This window comes from Zootoca vivipara, chromosome 13 (genome assembly GCF_963506605.1).
Source record: "Zootoca vivipara chromosome 13, rZooViv1.1, whole genome shotgun sequence".
NCBI classification, from domain to species: domain Eukaryota; kingdom Metazoa; phylum Chordata; class Lepidosauria; order Squamata; family Lacertidae; genus Zootoca; species Zootoca vivipara.
This window is the reverse complement of record NC_083288.1, coordinates 32,280,151-32,303,440: the sequence shown is the minus strand read 5'-3', so window position 1 is coordinate 32,303,440 and position 23,290 is coordinate 32,280,151. Positions and strand designations below refer to the sequence as shown.

The 23,290-nt window shown below is 40.4% G+C and overlaps 1 protein-coding gene and 1 pseudogene across 1 annotated transcript; one reads left to right on the top strand and one right to left on the bottom strand.

Annotated features, from left to right (window-relative positions):
* Positions 1 to 613: 613 nt before the first annotated feature.
* Positions 614 to 3,925, bottom strand: LOC118095425 (vomeronasal type-2 receptor 26-like; annotated as a pseudogene).
* Positions 3,926 to 17,241: 13,316 nt separating this feature from the next.
* Positions 17,242 to 22,158, top strand: LOC118095424 (vomeronasal type-2 receptor 26-like). Its single transcript, XM_035136674.1, has 4 exons — positions 17,242 to 17,958; positions 18,130 to 18,357; positions 20,258 to 20,384; positions 21,257 to 22,158. The coding sequence occupies exons 1-4, from the start codon at positions 17,242 to 17,244 to the stop codon at positions 22,156 to 22,158; spliced, it is 1,974 nt and encodes a 657-aa protein (XP_034992565.1).
* Positions 22,159 to 23,290: the final 1,132 nt, after the last annotated feature.

The following is a 23,290-nucleotide window of genomic DNA, read 5'->3' as shown; positions in this document are numbered from 1 at the left end:
AAACTCCCATGCCATCAACTTAAGATTCCCACAGAATTTTATCGCACGGTTGGAACATTTCAGAATGTGACATGGTTCAGAATATTTTGCTTACTGAAATAGAGTCCAAATGATACCTCACAATGCCAGATCGCTTTTCTAAAAGGACATGGATGCCATACAACGCAGAAGTAAATGGGAATACAGTCATACCTCAGTTTAAGTATGCCTCGGTTTGAGTATTTTCAGTTTAAGTACTCCACGGACCCGTCTGGAACGGATTAATCCACTTTCCATTACTTTCAATGGGAAAGTTCACTTCAGGTTAAGTACGCTTCAGGTTGAGTACTCCGCGGACCCGTCTGGAATGGATTAATCCACTTTCCATTACTTTCAATGAGAAAGTTCACTTCAGGTTAAGTACGCTTCAGTTTAAGTACTCCATGGACCATCTGGAACGGATTAATCCACTTTCCATTACTTTCAATGGGAAAGTTCACTTCAGGTTAAGTACGCTTCAGGTTAAGTACAGACTTCCGGAACCAGTTGTGTTTGTAAACCGAGGTGCCTGACAAAGGGATGGGGGAGGAATCAGTTGAACACTCAAACACCCTTTGGAGCTTCATTATACTGTTCAATATTTTTTCCTTAATAACTGTTCCCTATTGTTTAGCTGAGGCTTCAAGATAATGATGTAACATTTGGGGGAAAATATGCAACCCAGTAATCCAGCACTAGATGCAAAAATGGCGAATATCTCCACAGCTACCATGTATTTTCCTTTGGTGCTCAGATACGTTGGGACAAAGGACAACCAAACACTGCAAAAGACCAGCATGCTGAAAGAGATAAACTTGGCTTCATTAAAGCTATCAGGTAATTTCCTGGCAAGGAAAGCCACCGTAAAGCTGACAATAGCCAGGAGGCCCATATATCCCAGAACAGAGTAAAACATAGTCACAGACCCTTCATTACATCCCAGTATAAATTCTTCAGTCACTGAGTGTGCGTCAGCATCTGGGAATGGAGGGGAGGTTAAGAGCCACACAATGCAAATGCCTGCTTGGATAAGGGAGCAGGAAAAGACAATGAAGCTGGACAGGCTTTTTCCTATCCATTTCCTCATGCTGCTTCCTGGCTTGCTTGCCATGAAAGCCAGGACCACAGTGATGGTTTTCGCCAACACACAAGACAGGGCTATGGAGAAGACCATACCAAAGCTAATTTGTCGCAGTAGGCACATCACTTTCTGAGGTTTGCCAATAAACAGCAACGCACAAAGGAAACAGAGCAGGAGGGAGATGAGGAGAGTGTAGGTGAGGGTCTGGTTGTTGGCTTTGACAATGGGAGTGTCATGGTGCTTCATAAATGTTCCCAGCACCAGAACTGTGACCATAGAAAAGGAAAGTGCTGAGGTAGCTAAACTAATCCCCAGAGGTTCTTCATAGGACAAATATGTTACTATCTTAGGAATACATGAATTCTTTTCCTTGTTTGGATATTGGTCAACTTGACATTCGGTACAGTCATCCCTGTCTGGGAAGGAAAATAGTCCTATAATTAATTAAAACATTTTATATTTTCTGCATTTTCTCATTAATATGACATGAAGTGCTCATTGCAGAGCTCATACCAGGACCACTGATGATGCATCAGGACTTTCTTTTTTTAAAAAAATAACAATAATAATAACCTTGATTAGCCTCACTCATATGTGTATTAAAGGTAAAGGGACCCCTGACCATTAGGTCCAGTCGCGGACGACTCTGGGGTTGCACCGCTCATCTCGCTTTATTGGCCGAGGGAGCCGGTGTACAGCTTCCGGGTCATGTGGCCAGCATGACAAAGCCACTTCTGGCAAACCAGAGCAGCGCACAGAAACGCCATTTACCTTCTCGCCGAAGCGGTTCCTATTTATCTACTTGCACTTTGATGTGCTTTCGAATTGCTAGGTTGGCAGGAGCTGGGACTGAGCAACATGATCTCACCCTGTCGTGGGGATTCGAACCGCCGACCTTCTGATCGGCAAGCTCTAGGTTCTGTGGTTTAACCCACAGCGCCACCTGCGTCCCATATGTGTACATATGTGCATTAGAAGTACTTATATGAATATCCCAACTTTCCTAGTATTTTGGTAAGCTCAGAACCTGCAATGACCAACTTTCTAAAGTTCTCTGAGAATAACGAAGAATATAGAAATGTCTTTTATGGATGGAGAAAGAAAATGTTTGAGGACAGATTCTGTGAAACACTAGCCTAGTGATCCAGACCACAATTAAAACAAATTCTTTCTGCCACCATCTTGCAAGTTGAAAGAACTGCTCCCGAGGAAAATTTTCAGAAAGCTGTAGATGAACTAGAATCTTTTTCTGGATTAAAACCCTTGCGGCATATACTCCTGTGTGGTCTGGCATCCATCATGATGTTAACATGGAACTATCATTTATGTTCTTTAGGATCATAAAGTAACACTGCCCACTACACATCTTACCATATTGGTTTGAGATCTTCCCTTCTGGACATGCAACACAATCATAGCAGCAAAACTTATTCTCATCCCGTTTTTTCCTGCTGTGACCAGGGTGACAGCTGTCAGTACACAAAGAAAGTGGTAGTGTCTGTTCCATAAATGGGAAGAAGTAGAATATTACCAATTGAAAATTATGTTTCCAGTGTTTTTGATATTTGTACCTGATTTGTCTATCTAAATAAATGTATTGCGGGCACAAAGCAATGGTGTTTGAAAGTTCTGAAGAGCACCTGACATCCTATAGACTGCTGGTGGTTTCCTATGTGGGTAACTAGCATTACAGGATTTCTTCACCAATGTGATACATACCTCTGCCGTATCAAGCAGTTGGTCCCTTACCTTTCCCGCCCTGATCTGGTCACAGTGATCCATGGTCACCTCCAGGCTTGATTAGTATAACTCACTTTACGCAGGGCAAAACTCCAGAGGGTGCAGAATGCCGTGGCGCGGCTCCTTATGGGGTCCCTGCCGTGGGACCACATTCATCCAGTGCTTTACCAGCACTGGATACCACCGGTGGAGTACAGGATCAGATTTAAGGTGCTGGTTTTGACCTTTAAAGCCCTATGCAGGTTAGGACCCTCGTACCTACAGGGCCGCCTCTCCTGGTATGCCCCGTGGAGGACCTTAAGGTCCACAAATAACAACATTTTTGGAGATCCTGAGCCATAAGGTGGTTCGATTGGTCTCAACTAGGGCCAGGGCCTTTTCAGTACTGGCCCCGACTTGGTGGAACGTCTCTCACAGGAGACCAGGGCCCTGCAGGATTTGACATCTTTCCGCAGGGCCTGCAAGACGGAGCTGTTCCGCCTGGCCTTTGGGCTGGAAGCATTCTGACCCCTATGTTTTCCTCCCTTGTGGTGTTGATTTGGGCCACTTTAAAATGAGGCTGCATTTTAAAATTTTAATTTTAAATTGTATTTAACCCGTATTTTAATTAATGGTTTTTTCTTTCTTTTATGTCTTATTGTAATTTTACTGGTGTCAGCCGCCCTGAGCCCAGTTTTGATATTATATTATTATTATTATTATTATTATTATTATTATTATTATTATTCACATGCATATACACACATTTACTCAAAGTAACATTATACCTCCAGAAATCACTCAAAATAGAACAGTCCCTACCTCATTAAAACTGCTGTGCCATGTGATGGCATCATCATGAATTGTGAACCCATTTGCCTGGGGAGCTACACTTCCAATTTTCACTCTTTGGAACGTCTGGTTTGGAAAAATGACCCAGTTTATTATATCAAATCCAGCAATCAATTCCCCTTTCTGGTTAAAAGCAACCTCATCACCAACACTGTTGTTAAATGAGACATGTTTCAGAAAGTGGTGGAGCTAGATGGGAAAGAAAATCAAAATTACAACCGGATGTTTATAGATAATGTATAAAGTTGCCTTCATACTGACATTGTCCTTTCCACCACAGTAATCTAGCTACCTTCTTAAAGCAAATTTCACAGGGCATCTTTCCTAGGTCTTCAGTTGAGGAGTTTTAATTGGAAATTCTAGGGATGTAAATTGGGTATTCTGTATACAATGCAGGTGATTGAGTAAAGTAAAGCCAATTCCGCTACCATTGTTCAGTCCAGTAACCAAGTTTGGAGGGTATGAATCAAACTTTGTGACACATTAGGTTGCTGGAGATTATCTGATTTAGGTCTAAGTCAAGCAGTGGGAAAAATCTGATATTGCATCGAGAGATCTGTTGTTTCACCATCTTGACGTCCTTAGGCCATTACCTGCCATGGCTGTTGATGCTGAAGATTCAGTCTCCTTCCATTCATCATTGCTACTTGCCGAGCTTGTTGTAATTGCATATTATGTAAAGCATGTGTCACAGCATAGACAGCATTGTATATGTTGTAGCTGTGACCGATCATGTTCATTTCAAAAAATATCCCAGGAAGACTTTCCAGTTTCTCTGCACCAGTACAGAGATCCTTACCTTCCTGCCTAACAAATTGATCTTGAAATTCACACCAAAAAGCCTTTTCCCAGAAGTCCTTGATGAAACCATCTTCTTTTGTCAATAAATTGTTTCTGGTTTGAAGGAAGTGTTGAAATCCTCTGACTTTATTTGAGTGAATGGTGAAGGACAAAGCTCCATGGATGGTTTGTATATCCCATTGCCTTTCATAATGGTTTGCTGAGAGTTCCATCTGAGCTGTCATAAGCCACACTTTTCCTTTAGGTTTCATAGTCACAACACCCAGTTCTGGTAGAAACAGCAATGCCCTCAAAAACAAAGTACTTTCATCATGCACAATCACTACATTGGCATTACTCTTCATGGAATTATAGTATATTTGCGCTATCTGGTCTCCCATTTGAGCCAATTCACCGAAAACAAATATCATGATTCTTTCTAGGAAGGCAACACAAATTCCTTTCAGGGGAAATTCTGCAAGTATGGTATGCACAAACTTTTCACCACTGTCATCATCTTTAGCAAAGATCCCAACCCATATCCACTTGAAGTGTAAAAGTAGTTGTATAATTCCCTTATACTGGTAGCTCTCATTTGGAACCATCTGGTAGAAGGTAAAGCCTTTGCCTTTATCATTCATCATTGGTACAAAACCATATGTGAACTATAGAAAGGATGGGTGTGTCAGGAATACACGTATACACACACACACACACACACAAAAAAAAACCCATCATCATCATTAGTATAAGTATTATTACTAAATAAAAAAATTCCTTCCAGCAGCACCTTAGAGACCAACTAAGTTTGTCATGGGTATGAGCTTTTGTGTGCATGCACACTTCTTCAGATACATCTCTAACATGCTGCTGGAAGGAATTTTTTTATTTTGTTTCGACTACGTCAAACCAACACGGCTACCTACCTGTAACTAGTATTATTACTACTACTTCACCTTTTCCCCTGCTAGGACCCAAGAATAGATAAAAACATAGGAAAAATCATTTTTAAAAAATCAATTACAGTGGTACTTCGGTTTAAGTACACAATTGGTTCCGGAAGTCTGTACTTAACCTGAAGCATACTTAACCTGAAGTGAACTTTCCCATTGAAAGTAATGGAAAGTGGATTAATCCATTCCAGACAGTCCGCAGAGCACTTAAACTGAAGCGTACTTAACCTGAAGCGAACTTTCCCATTGAAAGTAATGGAAAGTGGATTAATCAGTTCCAGACGGGTCCGTGGAGTACTTAAACTGAAAGTACTCAAACCGAAGCATACTTAAACCGAGGCATGACTGTAAATGTTAGTAGAATTAAAACTATATACATATATTGTGTTATATACATATATAGTGCTGGAGGAGACTCTTGTGAGTCCCATGGACTGCAAGAAGATCAAACCTATCCATTCTGAAGGAAATCAGCCCTGAGTGCTCACTGGAAGGACAGATCGTGAAGCTGAGGCTACAATACTTTGGCCACCTCATGAGAAGAGAAGACTCCCTGGAAAAGACCCTGATGTTGGGAAAGATTGAGGGCACAAGGAGAAGGGGATGACAGAGGATGAGGTGGTTGGACAGTGTTCTCGAAGCTACGAACATGAGTTTGACCAAATTGCGGGAGGCAGTGAAAGACAGGAGTCCCTGGCATGCTATGGTCCATGGAGTCACGAAGAGTCGGACACGACTAAATGACTAAACAACAACAACAACAACATATTTAAAATCTGTTTCAAACATACCAATAAATACAAAAAAACAGCACGGCAGCAGCCCTTTCATGAAAAGAAGTAAGTTCCCTAAATCCTGTTGCAACAAGAAAGTTTTCATCTGTTGGAGGAAGGAGAACAAAGAGGGAGCTAGTCTAGTTTCTCCAGGGAGGAAGTTCCAGAGTCTGGGACCAACCACTAAGAAGGCCCTTTCCCGCCTCCCCACCAAGAATGCTTGTATTAGGACCAAGAGAAGGGCCTCCCCAGAAGATCTCAAACCCAGACATATGAGTGAATAAGGGCTTTCAAATAGCTTGGACCTAAGCCATATGGAGCTTTATAGATCACAACAAGCCATTTGAATTGTGCCTAGAAACAGACCACTAGCCAGTGCAATTTTTGTAGCAAAGGAGTCATAAATTCCCTATAACCAGCCCTGGTCAGCGATCTGACTGCAGCTCTTTGACTCATTTGCAGTTTCTGAGCACTTTTCAAAGGGAGACCCACATAGAGCGTGTTACAATAACCCAGAAGGGATGCGACTAAGGTGTGCCACCGTGGCCAAATCAGACAACTGAAGGAACGGGCGCTGCTGACACAATAGATTTAACTGTACAAATCTACTCCAGCTGCATCTATGTTCAGGGTTGAATCCAGGAGCACACCCAAATTGAGAACCTGTGTCCTGGAAACAGACTGGTAGCCAGTGTAGCTGTTTTGATAAGTGAGTTGTATACTCCCTATAACTGACCCCGGTCAGTAATAATAACAATGTTTTGCCAAGGAAAAAAGAAGCTTCAAAGTCCTGGGGGCATAATAGCACCTGTTTAGGTGGCAACCAAGAATGATTAACATTAGTAGGACTAAGTTGCATATTCAAATGTGAAATAATTTTTAAACTATTTATCTTTCTTAAAGCTGTTGTTTTCCCCTCTTTCTACCCTTGTGTCCCATCTTGAACAACAAAAGCAGGGAGACTGATTTCTTAAGAGAGAGGTGCACCTGCACACCCTACCTGTGGAACTTTGTAGATACCCAAGATATTTGCCATCTGAAGTGAAGTTTCTGAGTAAAGGTCCCCAATGACTGATATCAGGTTGTTCCGAATGCCATACTCATAGTTGGGAATAACTCTGTTCTGTGTGGAGAAAAGTTCCATTGTGGCATGATATGTCCACCTTGGACCATAGTTATCAAGCAGGTGAAAGCCCAAGGTTACATTTGGCAAGATCTTGTGGTTTTGATTGATCTCTCCCACAGCAAATATCAAGGCCAATATGTTCATGTAGCTCTTAACATGCACCCTGCAAGAAGTATTTCATGCCATATCAGATGGAAATGCTGCACATAACAAATCCTTATGAATAGGTTCATCTTCCTCGAGAACATCCATTACAGAAGTCAACATGCACTCCAAAATACAACTGGAATATGCATTCAGATTATAGTTATGTGGTAGTGGATAGCACAGTGGAGCAGACATGTTTCTCTGACTTCTTGGAAATGGAACTGCTTCCCACGATGTGCAACAATGAGATTGACATGTTGCAACAACACCAACTATTCCAATCCTGTGCTTATGCCATTGCATTTGCACAATGCCAGCCTTGCCACCCCATCTCTGTCCCAGTAAATAGATGTGTCGCAAGTTCAGCTAAGTGCCTCTGCTCCACTGTGCTGCGTACCATGCACTGTGATGGGAGTTAAAATGCATTTTATATTTGCTTTTGAAGTGTTGTTGTTGTTGTTTCAATTTATTACCCACTCTTCACCAAATGTTTCAGGGCAGCTCACAAAAAACTATAAATATATTATTTTAATTTTTTTATTAAAACAATATTTTTATACATCCATAAAATATCAAAGTGATGCCCAATCTTTAAGCTTAAAGCACTATTTTTTATTTTATTTGTTAAAGATAAAACAGCAGGCATTCCTCGAGAATGTGAAGTGGGAAGGGATGGGTAGATGTGAGAAAGAAAGAGAGAGAGAGATCGTCAACAGCCAATGTTAAGAGTTGCATATGATGAAAACTGCATAATGAAGGGACCAGGAGGGACTGTATGTTAAGAGAAATCCAGAATATAGAGGCTGCAACAAAGAATGACCTGTTCTATCCGACCACACTCTGAAACTCTGAGGGTGATATAATTACCAAAAGGGTCCACTTTGCTGATCTAAGTGAGTTTGTAGGGAGACAGATCCTCTTTTAGATATTTGGGTCCTAAGTCAATTAGGGCTTTGCACACTAATGTGAGCACCTTTCATTAGGTCTTGAAACAAAATGGCAGCCAATGCTACTATTTTAAATACGGGCTTCAAGCAGTCTAGATGGAACCACAGGTAAGTAATCTAGTGGCTGAATTTTGCGTCATTTTAAGTTTCTGAATCATCTTCAAGGGAAACCCCATATAGAGTGCATTGCAATAATCCAGTCTGGAAGTTACCCAAGCATGGACAACAGCAAGCAAGTCAGCTCTTTTAAAAAGGGGGTGCGGATGATGAACCAAGCAGAGCTTGAAATAGACACTCTTAGATACTGAACTCACCAGAGTCCAAGTACCTCCAAGCTACAGATCTGCCTCTTCCAAGAGAGTGCAACTAAGTCATAACAGGTCACCTTCCAACCCCCAGACTTAAGAAATGCTTGCTTTGTTATTTGGTTGTTGTTTTCCATCTGTCATTTTAAGATTTGGTCATTTTATTTTACTATAAGCTGAACTGAAGCATTTTAACTAAAGAGCATTAATTTATAAATGAATAAATAGTGGTAGGAAAAAGCTTTGTGAAATGTGTTACATCAGGGAAACCTGCTTTCACAAATAACTCCACCAATTAAGACAAAACACACAAACAAAAACAATGCAAAGCAAAAAAATCAGGCTAAAGCATTGGCAATAATAATAATAATAATAATAATAATAATAATAATAATAATAATAATAATAAGTGTAGGAGCCTAACCAATGGCTTCAAGTTACAAGAAAGGAGATATTGACTAAGTATCAGGAATAACTTTCTGATAATAAGAGCTGTTTGACAGTGGAATGGAGTCCCTTGAAAGGTGGTGGACTCTTATATCTCGGAGGTTTTTAATCTGAGGTTGGATGGCCATCTGTACCAGCATTGCAGGCTGTTGAACTAGACGACCTCCAGGGTCCCTTACATCTCTACAACTCTATGATTCTTTATCGCCCATTACTTACACAAGATCAGTGTCTGAAGAATTAAGAGGATCTTTTTCGAAGCTTACTGATTCAGCAGGTACGAAGACTAGAGGAGTAATGCCACCGATAATGAGGTCACCTTGTTGAAAATATTTGTGAAGAATAGGGATGGGATCATTGATGTTGCATTTCGCAGCACTACTCTTGCATACGTTGTGAGGCAGTAGAAGCAAAATGACTAATAACAGCATCTCAGTGGAAACTTCTTCTCAATGCACTGTATTCCTTGTTTTCAGATTGTCATTTTAGTATAATGGAGCACATCAGTCTAATATGAATGGCTGCTTACTATACTCATGTCATGACATGGAGTCAGGAGAATAAATCTTGCTGCATGAGAAACCACATGGGATCTTGTCTGTACATTAGAATGTACATTGCAATTAGAATGTTCGAATTATAATTTATTTATGGAGTAGAAGAAGTAAACATGCTTGTCACCACCAAACCTCATTATTATCTAAATTATTAGTGGATCCTTAAATGACCTAGTGGATAATTGAAGCCACCCAAAACTCAAAATCAAAAAGTGAAGCAATACATATTTGGGGTGGATGTACAGGAAGCTTTTCTGGGGAACGTTTGCTCTTGTCTTTGTTATGCAAAAGAAAGCATGGCTTATTTACATAAACTATGGAATAATACTGAATTCCTAGCATTGCTTATGTTGAAATTCTAGTATTGCTTATGTTGAAATGCAGTATTCTAGTATTGCTTATGTTGAAATGCAGATGAAGAATAAATATCTCAAGTCATTTAAATTTTTGCAAAAATAATATATTTTGTTCACATAGTAAGAATTCAAAGTTTTAAGCAAGTGAATTAACAGAGCAGGGGGGAGACCCGGCTTGTAAAACTTTATATATTTCATACCCATTAACTGTCCTGGAAAAACCAGGACATTCCATTTCTGTCTGTGAGAAAGCAAAGCATGGGAGCCATTTTGGGTGCTGCAATCTTACCCTGGAAAAAGGGCTTTGTGAAAGGGGGCTGCCGCCCAAAAAACATATTTTGGGTTGCTGTGTGAGATCATGCCCCCCCCCAAAAAAATCCTGCCTTTCAGGGCCGCAATTTTGTGTGGGTCATGTGACTCAAGTATGACCCTGCCCCTGGAAGACAGTGTCCCGTTTTTTTGCTGTGACATATTGGGTATGCGATTTATTTTATTATTGTATTTAAATCCCACCCTTCCTCCCAAAGGAGCCCAGGGCATCAAACACTAGAAAGATCTTAACACAATTCCGGTAGACATAGGGTAAGAGCCAAATTAACAGGCTTGTTAAAAGAGGAATATCTTCAGTTTAAAGCCAAAAACAAATCAATTCAAACAATGTGGACTTAACGATGCATGAGTTTCAGGCCTGTGATGGAACAGCATGTGTCTATATTGATTCAAATGATTGGTCCCATGTCTTCTAGTGAGTTCAACTGAATAAATGAGACTTAGTTGTTGGGAACAGCAGGATTGGAGTGCTGTACTGCTGTGGGGAACAAACCCCTCTTGAGATGACCATGGTGTAAGATCTGGACTCCATGCAGACTGAAGGTGTAAATATGTGAATAAATCATATTTCTTAAAGCCACAACAGTCTCACCATGTCTCAGTTCTCCAAAGGACTACAGAATACGTGTGAATGCCTGGGAACTCATAGGTTCTTGCTACTGCTCAGCAGTGAAAGGTTAAGGCACATGACTTTTGTAACAATATTCTCAGTTACTCCTCAGAAAACTGCTCACTGATAGGAGAAGGCACTGGGGAGGCTTCACAGCAAGAGGTATCTTCTTGGGGGTGTCCAATGTCATAGAGGCAGACCACTCCTCTGCCAGCTCACTGAGTCCCTCTCCTGGATCCAGCTCTCCACTCTCAGAACTACAAGCCTCCTCTGCAGGCTAATACACTTTGTAGGGTCCTGATTTTCCTCCTGACATTCTGCTAGCATCACCCCTGTATTTGAGCTTTAAATAGCAGGCATGGAATGGGAAATTAGGGTCAGGACTGTGATGTTCAGGAAAGGAGGAAATGACCCTCTCTCCCACTACCACAGTCAGGAAGCTTCAAGGATGGACAGGTAAGAACCACATGCCCCAAACTGCATGCTTATTCCTTCCACTCTTCAAACAATCACGAGCATTGGCAAATAACTAAAACTGAGCCATACAATCAGAGCAATCAGCTATCCTGTGATCATGAAAGCATTAATTCTAGTGGCTACAAGGTCAGAGATCGCTCTCATCTCATCAAAAGGAAGTTGGATACAGTCATACCTCGGTTTAAGTTCACTTCGGTGTGAGTACTTTCAGTTTAAGTACTCCGCGGACCAGTCTGGAACGGATTAATCCACTTTCCATTACTTTCAATGGGAAAGTTCGCTTCAGGTTAAGTACGCTTCAGGTTAAGTACGGACTTCCGGAACCAATTACACTCATACCTCGGGTTAAGTACGCTTCAGGTTGAGCACTCCGTGGACCCGTCTGGAATGGATTAATCCACTTTCCATTACTTTCAATGGGAAAGTTCGCTTCAGGTTAAGTACGCTTCAGTTTAAGTACGCTGCAGACCCGTCTGGAACAGATTAATCCACTTTCCCTTACTTTCAATGGGAAAGTTCGCTTCAGGTTAAGTACGCTTCAGTTTAAGTACGCCACGGACCGTCTGGAACGGATTAATCGACTTTCCATTACTTTCAATGGGAAAGTTCACTTCAGGTTAAGTATGCTTCAGGTTAAGTACGGACTTCTGGAACCAATTACAGTCATACCTCGGGTTAAGTACGCTTCAGGTTGAGTACTCCACGGACCTGTCTGGAATGGATTAATCCACTTTCCATTACTTTCAATGGGAAAGTATGCTTCAGGTTAAGTACAGACTTAACCAATTGTATACTTAAACCGAGGTACCACTGTACTTCCCTTTCCACACAACATGGTTGTGTTTTCATGCACAGTGTCACATTAGATACAGCGTAGATAAGAAAATGAATGATCAAGGAAGCATTCAAATGTAGATTAACTATTACCCTTCTAAGCATGCCATTTCTCTACAACTTCATAGTGTAATGACAAGGATGTTGTTCTTCAACTGTCATTCCAAGAAACTTTGGAACACATTACAATTTTTACTACTTCAGTCAACATGTTTCTCTCAGTAGTAACTCTTTTAGTTTTGATGCCATTAAAGTTCCAGTTCCTCTGGAGGATACTAATTACAGATCTTGTACCACTCAATTATATACTTTATCATCAAGGCTCTGTGGGTTCCAAGAATAATATGCTTTGTAATTTGCTTTCTGACCAAGTCCTTGTAAGGATTCCAAAAAGCTGCATCATAACAACACACAATCATATATCATAAGAACTTTATATATGCAGTATTTCATTTTTTGTCCTTGAGAACTGAGAGAGTGTTCCATGACTCCAGTAACAGGGGGTTAGCTTTAAATCTTGCAACACATGGGTCATTGGTATTCAGAGACAGATTGCTATAAAAAAAATATTGCTATGGCTATAGGTGTAAATCTGTGATCTACATCTAGAGAGGAATTACAGTAATTAGGATGGTGTTCTTTGAAGTACTACTCTTGTTGTTGCAGGTACTCCACACTGGGTTCCAGGAGCAGACTGCTTCTTGTGTCCTCCGTGACCCCATCTCTACTGATCATAAATATTATAAGACAGGTGAACTCATTATTGGTGGGATTTCTTCTCAGATGATGATATATTTGGATCAATATTCCTTCACTGACTATCCTTCTCCTAACTTTGAAATTCCCTAGTAAGAATCTATTCTGTTTCAGTTGCATATATTATTAACTGTTTAAAGATCTCACTTTAATCCTATGCATAATTACTTGGCTGTATATCTCACTAAATTCTGTCAGGCTTATTTCCAGGTATGTATGTAAACACAGGCTTAGTTGATTAAACAAATGATCATTATTCTATAGTAGTCCTTGGTATATCCCTTCCTTTTATCAAATGTTAGTATAACCCAGTGTGCACATCACACAAACATTTCTTCATGACTTCATTAATTCTCTTTGGCTCCCTTTTCTATCTGATCTTTTCTGTTTCCTTTCCTCCAAAAAACTTTGTTTCTAGTATGATCACCATTTTTCTTTTCAATATTCCTAAATTATTGTGTCATCATCTTGTACACTATACCAATATGCCCTTGGTTTATGGTTGTATTTCTGTTGTTTAGTTTCCATCTCTGGTGCATTTTATTTATAAGGAAAGACTCCAGTGTGAAACCCTTTACCATTTTAGTTTGATGCATCACATAATAATCAAAGGATATAAATATTTCAAGATTTCAAGCCGGTTTTTGCATTGTACGCAGATGCCCTCTGTGATTTTTGTTCACTGGAACAATACACTTTCACTCACCTTGGTACCATACTTTCAGGAGGCAGGTTTCCATTATATACACCCTTTAGAATGAAATTCTGAAAATCCTTCTCTGCCCCTCCTTAATACATGTTGTTGTTTAGTCGTTTAACAAGGTAGAGAGATTTCCAGTTTGGAAAGAACATTGATGTCGAATGATGATCTTTGGTTGAGATCCAAAGTTGTTGTTGTTGTTGTTGTTTAGTTGTTTAGTCGTGTCTGACTCTCCATGACCCCATGGACCATAGCACGCCAGGCACTCCTGTCTTCCACTGCCTCCCGCAATTTGGTCAGACTCATGTTGGTAACTTTGAGAACACTGTCCAACCATCTCGTCCTCTGTTGTCCCCTCCTCCTTGTGCCCTCCATCTTTCTCAACATCAGAGTCTTTTCCAGGGAGTCTTCTCTTCTCATGAGGTGGCCAAAGTATTGGAGCCTCAGCTTCAGGATCTGTCCTTCCTGTGAGCACTCAGGGCTGATTTCCTTCAGAATGGATAGGTTTGATATTCTTGCAGTCCATGGGACTCTCAAGAGTCTCCTCCAGCACCATAATTCAAAAGCATCAATTCTTCGGCGATCAGCCTTCTTTATGGTCCAGCTCTCACTTCCATACATCACTACTGGGAAAACCATAGCTTTAACTATACGGACCTTTGTCGGCAAGGTGACGTTTCTGCTTTTTAAGATGCTGTCTAGGTTTGTCATTGCTTTTCTCCCAAGAACCAGGTGTCTTTTAATTTCGTGACTGCTGTCACCATCTGCAGTGATCATGGAACCCAAGAAAGTAAAATCTCTCACTGCCTCCATTTCTTCCCCTTCTATTTGACAGGAGGTGATGGGACCAGTGGCCATGATCTTAGTTTTTTTGATGTTGAGCTTCAGACCATATTTTGCGCTCTCCTCTTTCACCCTCATTTAAAGGTTCCTTAATACACACTTGTCTTCAAAAATCAGCATGACCTCTGGTGATTTTGTCAGTTCATACTTCCTTCCTATCAGCTATTATTGTTCTTGTTGTTGTTAATTCTGCATCACTTTATAATCTAAGGTTGCAAGGTGACTCACATGGTAAATACAGAAATATTTAAAAGCATATAACAATAATTAATCATCCTAAACATCTCCCCAGGTGCACATAAAAGTATAAAAAGGGATCACCAAGCAGTTAAAAAAAATCCACTGAGCATGAAGAGACATATGGAAACATTCATATACTTCAGTGTATTTTTTTTAATAAAAAAAGTTCGTTCTTAAAGTGGAATAGTAACCAAGCACTACTGTGCTTAATAATATGAATTTGATTAAGGATGGCAAAGTGGTATCTTCAAGGAGGACTGTACAGTTTGGTTTGCGATAGAACCTCTTAAAGAGAATGTTGGAATTCATAGCAATTCTCAACAGTCACTTGTCACTTATCAGCAGTCTGTGCGATTGTGAAAGTCTGTACACCTCTCAGCACTCATTCTTGTTTCTAATAACTTTATAATTTGTTTTACCTCATAAAAAAAGAAAGGCACTAAGTGATTTACAAACTAATATAAAATCTAAAGAAGTTATTTATAACAGTCATCAGTTAATTAACAAAAAACAATATTATTCACTAAAAAACCCAAACCAGAAGCTGTCAAGCTTGCAAGAGTAATGATTTGCAGAGTTCTATGCACTGATTGAGATGTTGAAAGTGCAGGAAAGCTAATAAAGATTTTAATCATTTGTTGGATATCCCTGTGAAATATTTTCTAACTTTTGTTGCAGTTTCGTAACAAAGAATTACCAGAATGTCCTGGCCTTGGCATTTGCTATAAATGAGATAAATGAACAGCCCCACATCTTGCCCAATGTCTCCTTGGGATTCCACATCTCTGAGAGCTACTTTAATCCAAGGAGATTATATCAGATTGCAATGGATTTTTTTTCCACACAGCATAGCTTCATCCCCAATTATAAGTGTGACCTTCAGAACAAACTCATAGCAGTCATTGGGGGGCTGGGCTCTGAAACCTCCCGCCATTTGGCTTCCATTTTGAACATCTACAAGCTACCACAGGTAAAATGTGTCTATGGAGTTACAGAGTAATGTCACAATTCTCTTTTCTTTGCCTTCCTGGTGTGTGGTTTTTTATATGAGCATATATTAACACAAATAGTGAGCACAGTTCAGCGGGATAAGGACTATATCACAGGATGATGGACATTTATTCCCTTTATCCATATTTGGAATGGGAGAATGCATTAAATCTAATTAAGACAAATTCAAATCAATTTACTAGCTAGTCCTAAAACTAGGGAAATGATGCACAATTTAACTCTTTCACACCATGGTACAAGGCCCACAAGACATGCAGAATTATGTTGCTAAAAGAGGAAATGGTTATACAGTTTTGTGGAAATTGATGTGGAGGCCCATAATTCTATTCCCAGAGCAATATGGTGAGTGAAGCTGATATGGTCCAATGTGTGGCAACTCTGAGATAAATGGAGCCCAGGTTGTTAAGGTCATTAAAAGTACCATTAATTCAATCTGAAGGCATACAGGCAGCCAATGCAGTTGGGAACAAATTATACACATATGTTAATGTCAGGAGTCCAAGTTTCCAGCTTGATAACACAGTAAGCGTAGATAATTAAAAGGAGGATTTATTGCAAAAAACAACAACAGATAACTTCGGACGGCTCGAACAAAGCCTCCGGCATCATTACTCAAGATGACCCTTTTGAAGACTCCTTCTGATGTTGACAGAAGATATTGAACTTACGAACCTCAAGTCTCTTGTTTTGCTTCCTGTCTAACAGCCCTCCCATTCACCGATTCCTCTGAGAAATTGGCTCATCTCCAACCTCTTTCTTTTCTGGGAGACTCTCTCTGTCTCTGTTTGCACCTAATTGATCTTCCAGAGAGCTTTGGCTGTGTTCCAGCCTGCTCTCAGTCGTTCCGTTGGCAACCGGCATTCCAATGGCAGTTGCACTGGCCACTGTTCAGCCTGCTGCAGATCTAACTCTGTCTGTTCTGCAGCAGGCTGTAAAGTTTCACTAGGAGCTGGCTCATCCCTGACAGTTACCGGTAATGTCTCCCCACAAACACTAGAAGCACAAAAGCATTATTGACTACTTCTAGGTTGTCTTCAGCAGTAGGTCTATATTAAGAACTGTACAATAGTGAAGTCTAAAGTTTATTAATGCATAAATTATTGCTCAACTCTATCCAGGAAACAGAGGGTATTAAATTTCACTAGAAGCTTCACTATGAATAAAAATAAAACAAACAAAAATCCATAAAATAATTAGGGACATTAATTAGGGATATGTCTCTCTGCTTGCCCTTTTAGTTCAGCTATGGTGATTTTGTCCCCATGCTGAGGGGTCAAATCCATTCTCTTTCTTTTTACCAAATGGTTCCAAATGATATCCATCAGTACAGAGGGATTGTCCAGCTACTCCTGCATTTTAGATGGACTTGGGTCGGTCTAATGGTCATGGATGATGAAATTGGAGAATTATTTCTGCAGAACTTCCTACCAGTGCTTTCTAAAAATGACATCTGCCCTGCCTTCATAGAGAAAATTGCCATAATATTCTTTTTTGATGACTTGTTTCATTTGCAAGAAAGGTGGAACAAAACATTTCAAAATGTTATGGAGAGTAATGCAAATGCTATTGTTGTCTATGGAGAAACCAGGACCATGTTAAGTCTGAGGGGTTTGCTGCATGAAGGTGAAACTGACTCTGAGAAAGCATTTGGTAAAGTGTGGATTATGGCATCACAATTGGATATTGCTGCAGTGCCCATTCATAAGGACTGGAGTATAGAAGCTTTCCATGGTGCCTTAAGCTTCACAACTCACTCAGAGGAGGTATTGGGTTTCCAAATGTTTCTTCGAAACTTAAGGCCTCATTTAGTCAAGGGGGATGGTTTCATCCAACTATTCTGGGAGCAAGTATTTGGCTGTTCATTTTCAAATTATGATTCTAATGAGGTTGATGCAGAAATCTGCACTGGGGAAGAGAGTCTGGAGAGCCTCCCTGGGCCTTTCTTTGAAATGAGCATGACTGGTCATAGCTACAGTATCTACAGTGCTGTTTATGCTCTGGCAAATTCTGTACATGCCATGTACTCATCCAGATCCAAATCCAAAGTGCTGGCAGCCAGAAAGAATCTGGAATATAACAATGTGCCGGCATGGCAGGTAATGGACATTGAAAGATTCTGTTGACCTACAATGAATAAAATGAATGCATGATATATTTTTATACCTAAGTGATGTTCCTGACACCCACAGTCTGAGTAAAACATTGCCATGCTACTCTTTTAAAATTGCCATTATGGAATTGTTCCTCTTTTTTGTCATTTCTCCTAGCTCCATCCAGTCCTGAGGAATATCACATTGAAGAATGGTATTGGAGAAACAATGGTTTTGAATGAGAATGGAGAATTTACAATGGGGTTTGATATTACAAATGTAATTACCTTCCCAAATAACTCATTCGTTAGAGTGAAAGTTGGAAGGATGAATCCTTGGGCTCTGGAAGGCAAAGATTTCAGTATTGATGTAGTGGCCATTACATGGCCAAGAAGCTTTAATCAGGTAGGATGTTACTACTTCTTTATTTGTCTCTTTGAATTAAATTTGTATCATGACCTTCTTCCAAAAGGAGGCAGGGCACCAAACAACAAATGATAAAACAATGCAACATATTCAAAACATTTGAAAAAAAAACTGTTCCAATCTGGATGCAGACTGGGAAAAGATCTCAAGGCTTAAAATGCTTGTCACTATAGGTAGATCTTCAGTAACCATAGAAAAGACAGTGGAGATGGTACCTGTCTAATATTCAAGGGGAGACCATTCCAAAGGGTGAGTGTGACTGCCACAACCCTGACACAATACTGTGCATTCTGATAGATGTCTTGTCAGAATGCTTTTTAACGGCACACTGCTTTTTAATGGATCAAGAGTGATCTTTCAGGTGCCATGGTCCCAGGCTAGTTAGGATTTTATATGCCAAAACCAGCACCTTGAACTTAGCCTTGAAGCAAAGTGGTGGCTAGTGCAATTCTTTCAGTAGCTATTTGCTACAGATTCTGTGCCCCAGTGAGCACTTGAACCGCCATATTTTGCACCAGCTGCCACTTCTGAACCAATCTCAAAGGCAGCTCCAATTGAGTGTATTGCAGTAATCCATCCTGATCGCTGGCAATGCGCAGGCTATCCCAATCCAGAAACTACATTATTTAGTTTTTGGCTTCTCAAGAAGGTGAACCTTTGGAGAGAGGCCACAGAAGTGTGATGCAGCAGCTAAAAAAGCCAATGCAATTCTGGGCTGCATCAATAGGAGTATAGCATCTAGATCAAGGGAAGTAATAGTACCACTGTATTCTGCTCTGGTCAGACCTCACCTGGAGTACTGTGTCCAGTTCTGGGCACCACAGTTCAAGAAGGATACTGACAAGCTGGAACGTGTCTAGAGGAGGGCAACCAAAATGGTCAAAGGTCTGGAAACAATGCCTTATGAGGAATGGCTTAGGGAGCTGGGTATGTTTAGCCTGGAGAAGATAGCCATGTTCAAATATATAAAAGGATGTCATATAGAAGAGGGTGAAAGGTTGTTTTCTGCTGCTCCAGAGAAGTAGACACGGAGCAATGGATTCAAACTACAAGAAAGAAGATTCCACCTAAACATCAGGAAGAACTTTCTGACAGTAAGAGCTGTTCGGCAGTGGAATTTGCTACCAAGCAGTGTGGTGGAGTCTCCTTCTTTGGAGGTCTTTAAGCAGAGGCTTGACAGGCATATGTCAAGAATGCTTTGATGGTGTTTCCTGCTTGGCAGGAGGTTGGACTGGATGGCCCTTGTGGTCTCTTCCAACTCTATGACTCTATGATTCTAAGTGTCTCTACAGGTATGTCTGTAATGAGACTTCCCCCCAAAATGTTTAAATTATGCTTGATGAGTCACATTGGAGTGGGTGGAAGTTTTTCCTTTTTTAAAAAATCGTTCTTTTTCTACATTCTGAGAAAATAACTCAGTTCCACCCCAGGAAGGTCACTGCTAATGCAGCAGTTTTACTTTACTCCTGGAGGTGCATTCCATTGTCTCTCGAGACAGACGTATGCCAACAACAGATATACTATATGTGGCTATATGTGTACATATTTGAATCTATCTACCGTATATATCAATACCACTTTTTGTAATAATTTTTATTAAGCTTCTCAGTATTACAATTTAATATAAAAAAGGAAAACAGATAAAAACAAAACAAACAAACAAACAAAGGGCAGAGAATACACATATATCCAAGGCAATTGAGCCACATGGAATATATGTTGGAGGGGGAATAGGAATGAGAGGAGTGAAAATATAAAATGCTTTTGAATTCAAAGCAGTTGATATGAGAGTGATCTTGTCATGCTCTGGCAACTACACATTGGATCAATCTTAAAACGCATTTTTTTCAAGCACTACTGCTTTATATCTCTTTGACAGGTAATGCCCCTTTCTCTCTGTAATGATAAATGTCATCCTGGTCATCAGAAGAAAAAGAAGGAAGGGATGCCTTTTTGTTGCTATGATTGTGTTCCATGTCCAAAGGGGAAGGTTTCACCTCAGATAGGTAATCAAGCACTACTAGTGGTGTATAGTTGCTTAATATCTTCTTGTTCACTCAGGAGTTTGCTGGTTACTAATTCCCAAGTTCAAATGAATGACTGGAGTTTTGCAGTGGTTATACATACATACATACATACATACATACATACATACATACATCTCTCTCTCTCTCTCTCTCTCTCTCTCTCTCTCACACACACACACACACACACACGATATCCAGTTAAGTGTAAAATAATAATTCTTCAAATTTCTTCTTTGTCAAAGTAGTTTGCAATAACTGTCATTAGGGGTCTGTTGTCACAACACTTTTCCACCCGGTAGCATTAAATGTGTTGGGTGAGGGATTATTGGTTTGTTTTGCTTTTTGCTTTATTATGTGTTTTCATTCAGTATTTTAATGTTGTGAACTTCCCTGTGATCTTGAGATGAAGGGCAGTATACAAATTTAATAAATAAATAAATACACATTTCAAAAAGGAATAATTCACTGCCATGCCTGAAGATGACATCGCCTGGATGTTGTACTCCACCTCTCAGATATGCCCCTTCCTGTGCACACTATATGCGTGACAAGCTGTACACAGGTATCTGTGGCTGAAGCAGACCTTGATTTGTAGTAGGTGGGCTTCTGAGTCCAGCTCTCTTTTCACCTCCAACTCTGTTACCTATAAAATCCATCCTGGGAGTGGCATTGATTCCAAGATATGGGTTACCACAATCTACTTGCCTTTAGAGATTGGCATTAACACTGAGAGCTGTATTCTGTTTCTAACAGGAGACTCACACCATTATCTCCATGTGGTTTGTAATAGGAGATGTAGAAGACATATATGCAGTTGTAAACCAGCTTTTAAAATATTCTTATTTCCACAGATGCAGGTTCCTGTATTGCCTGTCAAGAAGATCATTATTCAGATAAAGAACAAACTCATTGCATTCCCAAAGAAGTAACCTTCCTGTCTTATGGGGAGCCTTTGGGGATAAGCTTAGTCATTTGTGTGCTTTTATTTTCCTCAATCACAGCTCTAGTGCTGGCAACCTTTATTAGGCACCACAACACCCCCATTGTCAAAGCCAACAACCGAAACCTCACCTACACTCTCCTTATCTCCCTGATGCTTTGCTTCCTTTCTGCATTTCTGTTCATTGGTCGACCTGAGAAGGTGATGTGTCTCCTTCGTCAGGTGGCCTTTGGCATGGTCTTCTCAGCAGCTGTGTCTTCTGTGTTAGCAAAAACCATCACAGTGGTTCTGGCTTTCATGGCCACCAGGCCAGGAAACAGCATGAGAAGATGGGTAGGGAAAAGAGTGGCCAACTCCATTGTTCTTTTCTGTTCCATTGTACAAGCAGGCATTTGTATTGTATGGTTGGCTATGTCTCCCCCTTTCCCTGATGTTGACATGAAGTCAGTGGCTGAAGAAATTGTACTGGAATGTAATGAGGGGTCTGTGACTATGTTTTATTGTGTCCTGGGTTATATGAGCTTCCTGGCTTTTGTGAGCTTCACTGTGGCTTTCCAGGCTAGGAAGTTGCCTGACAGTTTCAATGAAGCGAAGTCCATCACTTTCAGCTTGCTGGTGTTTTGCAGTGTTTGGTTATCCTTTGTTCCAACCTACTTGAGCACAAAGGGGAAATACATGGTAGCTGTGGAGATCTTCTCCATCTTAGCCTCCAGTGTTGGCCTGTTGGGTTGTATCTTTTTCCCCAAATGCTACATTATTGTACTGAGACCAGACCTGAACAAAAAAGATAAGCTTATCAAAAGAAACTGCTAAGGGTGAAAAACTCTACTTTTATTAGGGTTATGGTCTCATCTAAGCTTTGAGTGAAACCGTAATCATGGACGTAAATTGCCTTATAGACATTTAGGAAGATTTGAAATTCGCACACATTTGTAATGTGGCAGGCAGGAAGGAAGAAATTACTGTTTTGGAAATAAAACATCTCTTTCTTTAAAATGTCTTCCATGTCTGTGTATGGACATATTCTGTAATTGCTTGGTCTTTGTTCTAAACTGAACACACCTGATGAGTACTCCCTGAGAAATGTTGTGTTTAAAAAGGAGTCCTTCTTTGAAATCCAGATTCCAATGCATTCCTTGCTGCTATGGTACTAGAAAGCAAACCTTTTTATACAATGCCAGTGTAGGTAGTAGAATACATTGTATGATATAAGAGGTACATAAGGGCAGCCATCTTTTCTTGCTGTGCTTTTCTTGAAATGGCTGACCCATTGCTTTCATGGGTTCTTGTGAATTCTGTTTCAAAGCCAAGGCCATCAGCCTTCTGGTGTTTTGTAGTACAGACAACTCCCCATTTACACGCATCCAATTGAGGCACAACTGCACACATGCACATTGTGCCAAACCCAGAAATGACTTTTAAAATGGCAAAAAGAGCCCAGAAAGGACAGAACAAAGGCACAAAAACAGCACCTAGCAATCCCACAAGCCTTTGCAAGTGCAACCCCAGGAACTTTTGCACCAACCTTAGAGGCCACTCGAGAGTTGGAGTGTGAGTTTGGAGGGAGCAATTGTGGTGGAATTTGACAGATTTCTCAGCATTCATGTCAGTCTGCTAAGTGCTGCTGGTTTTTAGAGGGGTTTTCAAGGGTTTCTGGAGGTTTAGAGGGTGTTTGTAGGATGTTTAAATGGTGTTTCAAATATACATGAATTCACTTAAATGTGTGTTGCCCTCAGAACATAACCCCCGTCTAAATGGGGAGTTGCCTGTATGTTGTTATTCTTAGTATCAACCTACATGAGCACCAAAGGAAAATATGTGCTAGCTAAGGAGATCCCTTCTATCTCTGCCTTGGGTGGTAGCCTGCTGGCTTCCACTCTCTTCTCTAAATGCTACATTATTGTGATAAGATCAGATCTGAACACACACACACAAACAATTTTTT

Bases quoted from the DNA above. Each gene is read 5' to 3' on its own strand.
- LOC118095424 (XM_035136674.1), top strand. From the start codon at position 17,242: ATGGTCATGGATGATGAAATTGGAGAATTATTTCTGCAGAACTTCCTA. The intron at 17,959-18,129 runs GTAATGGACATT...CATTTCTCCTAG, and splicing joins ACAATGTGCCGGCATGGCAG to CTCCATCCAGTCCTGAGGAA. The intron at 20,385-21,256 runs GTAATCAAGCAC...TTATTTCCACAG, and splicing joins GAAGGTTTCACCTCAGATAG to ATGCAGGTTCCTGTATTGCC.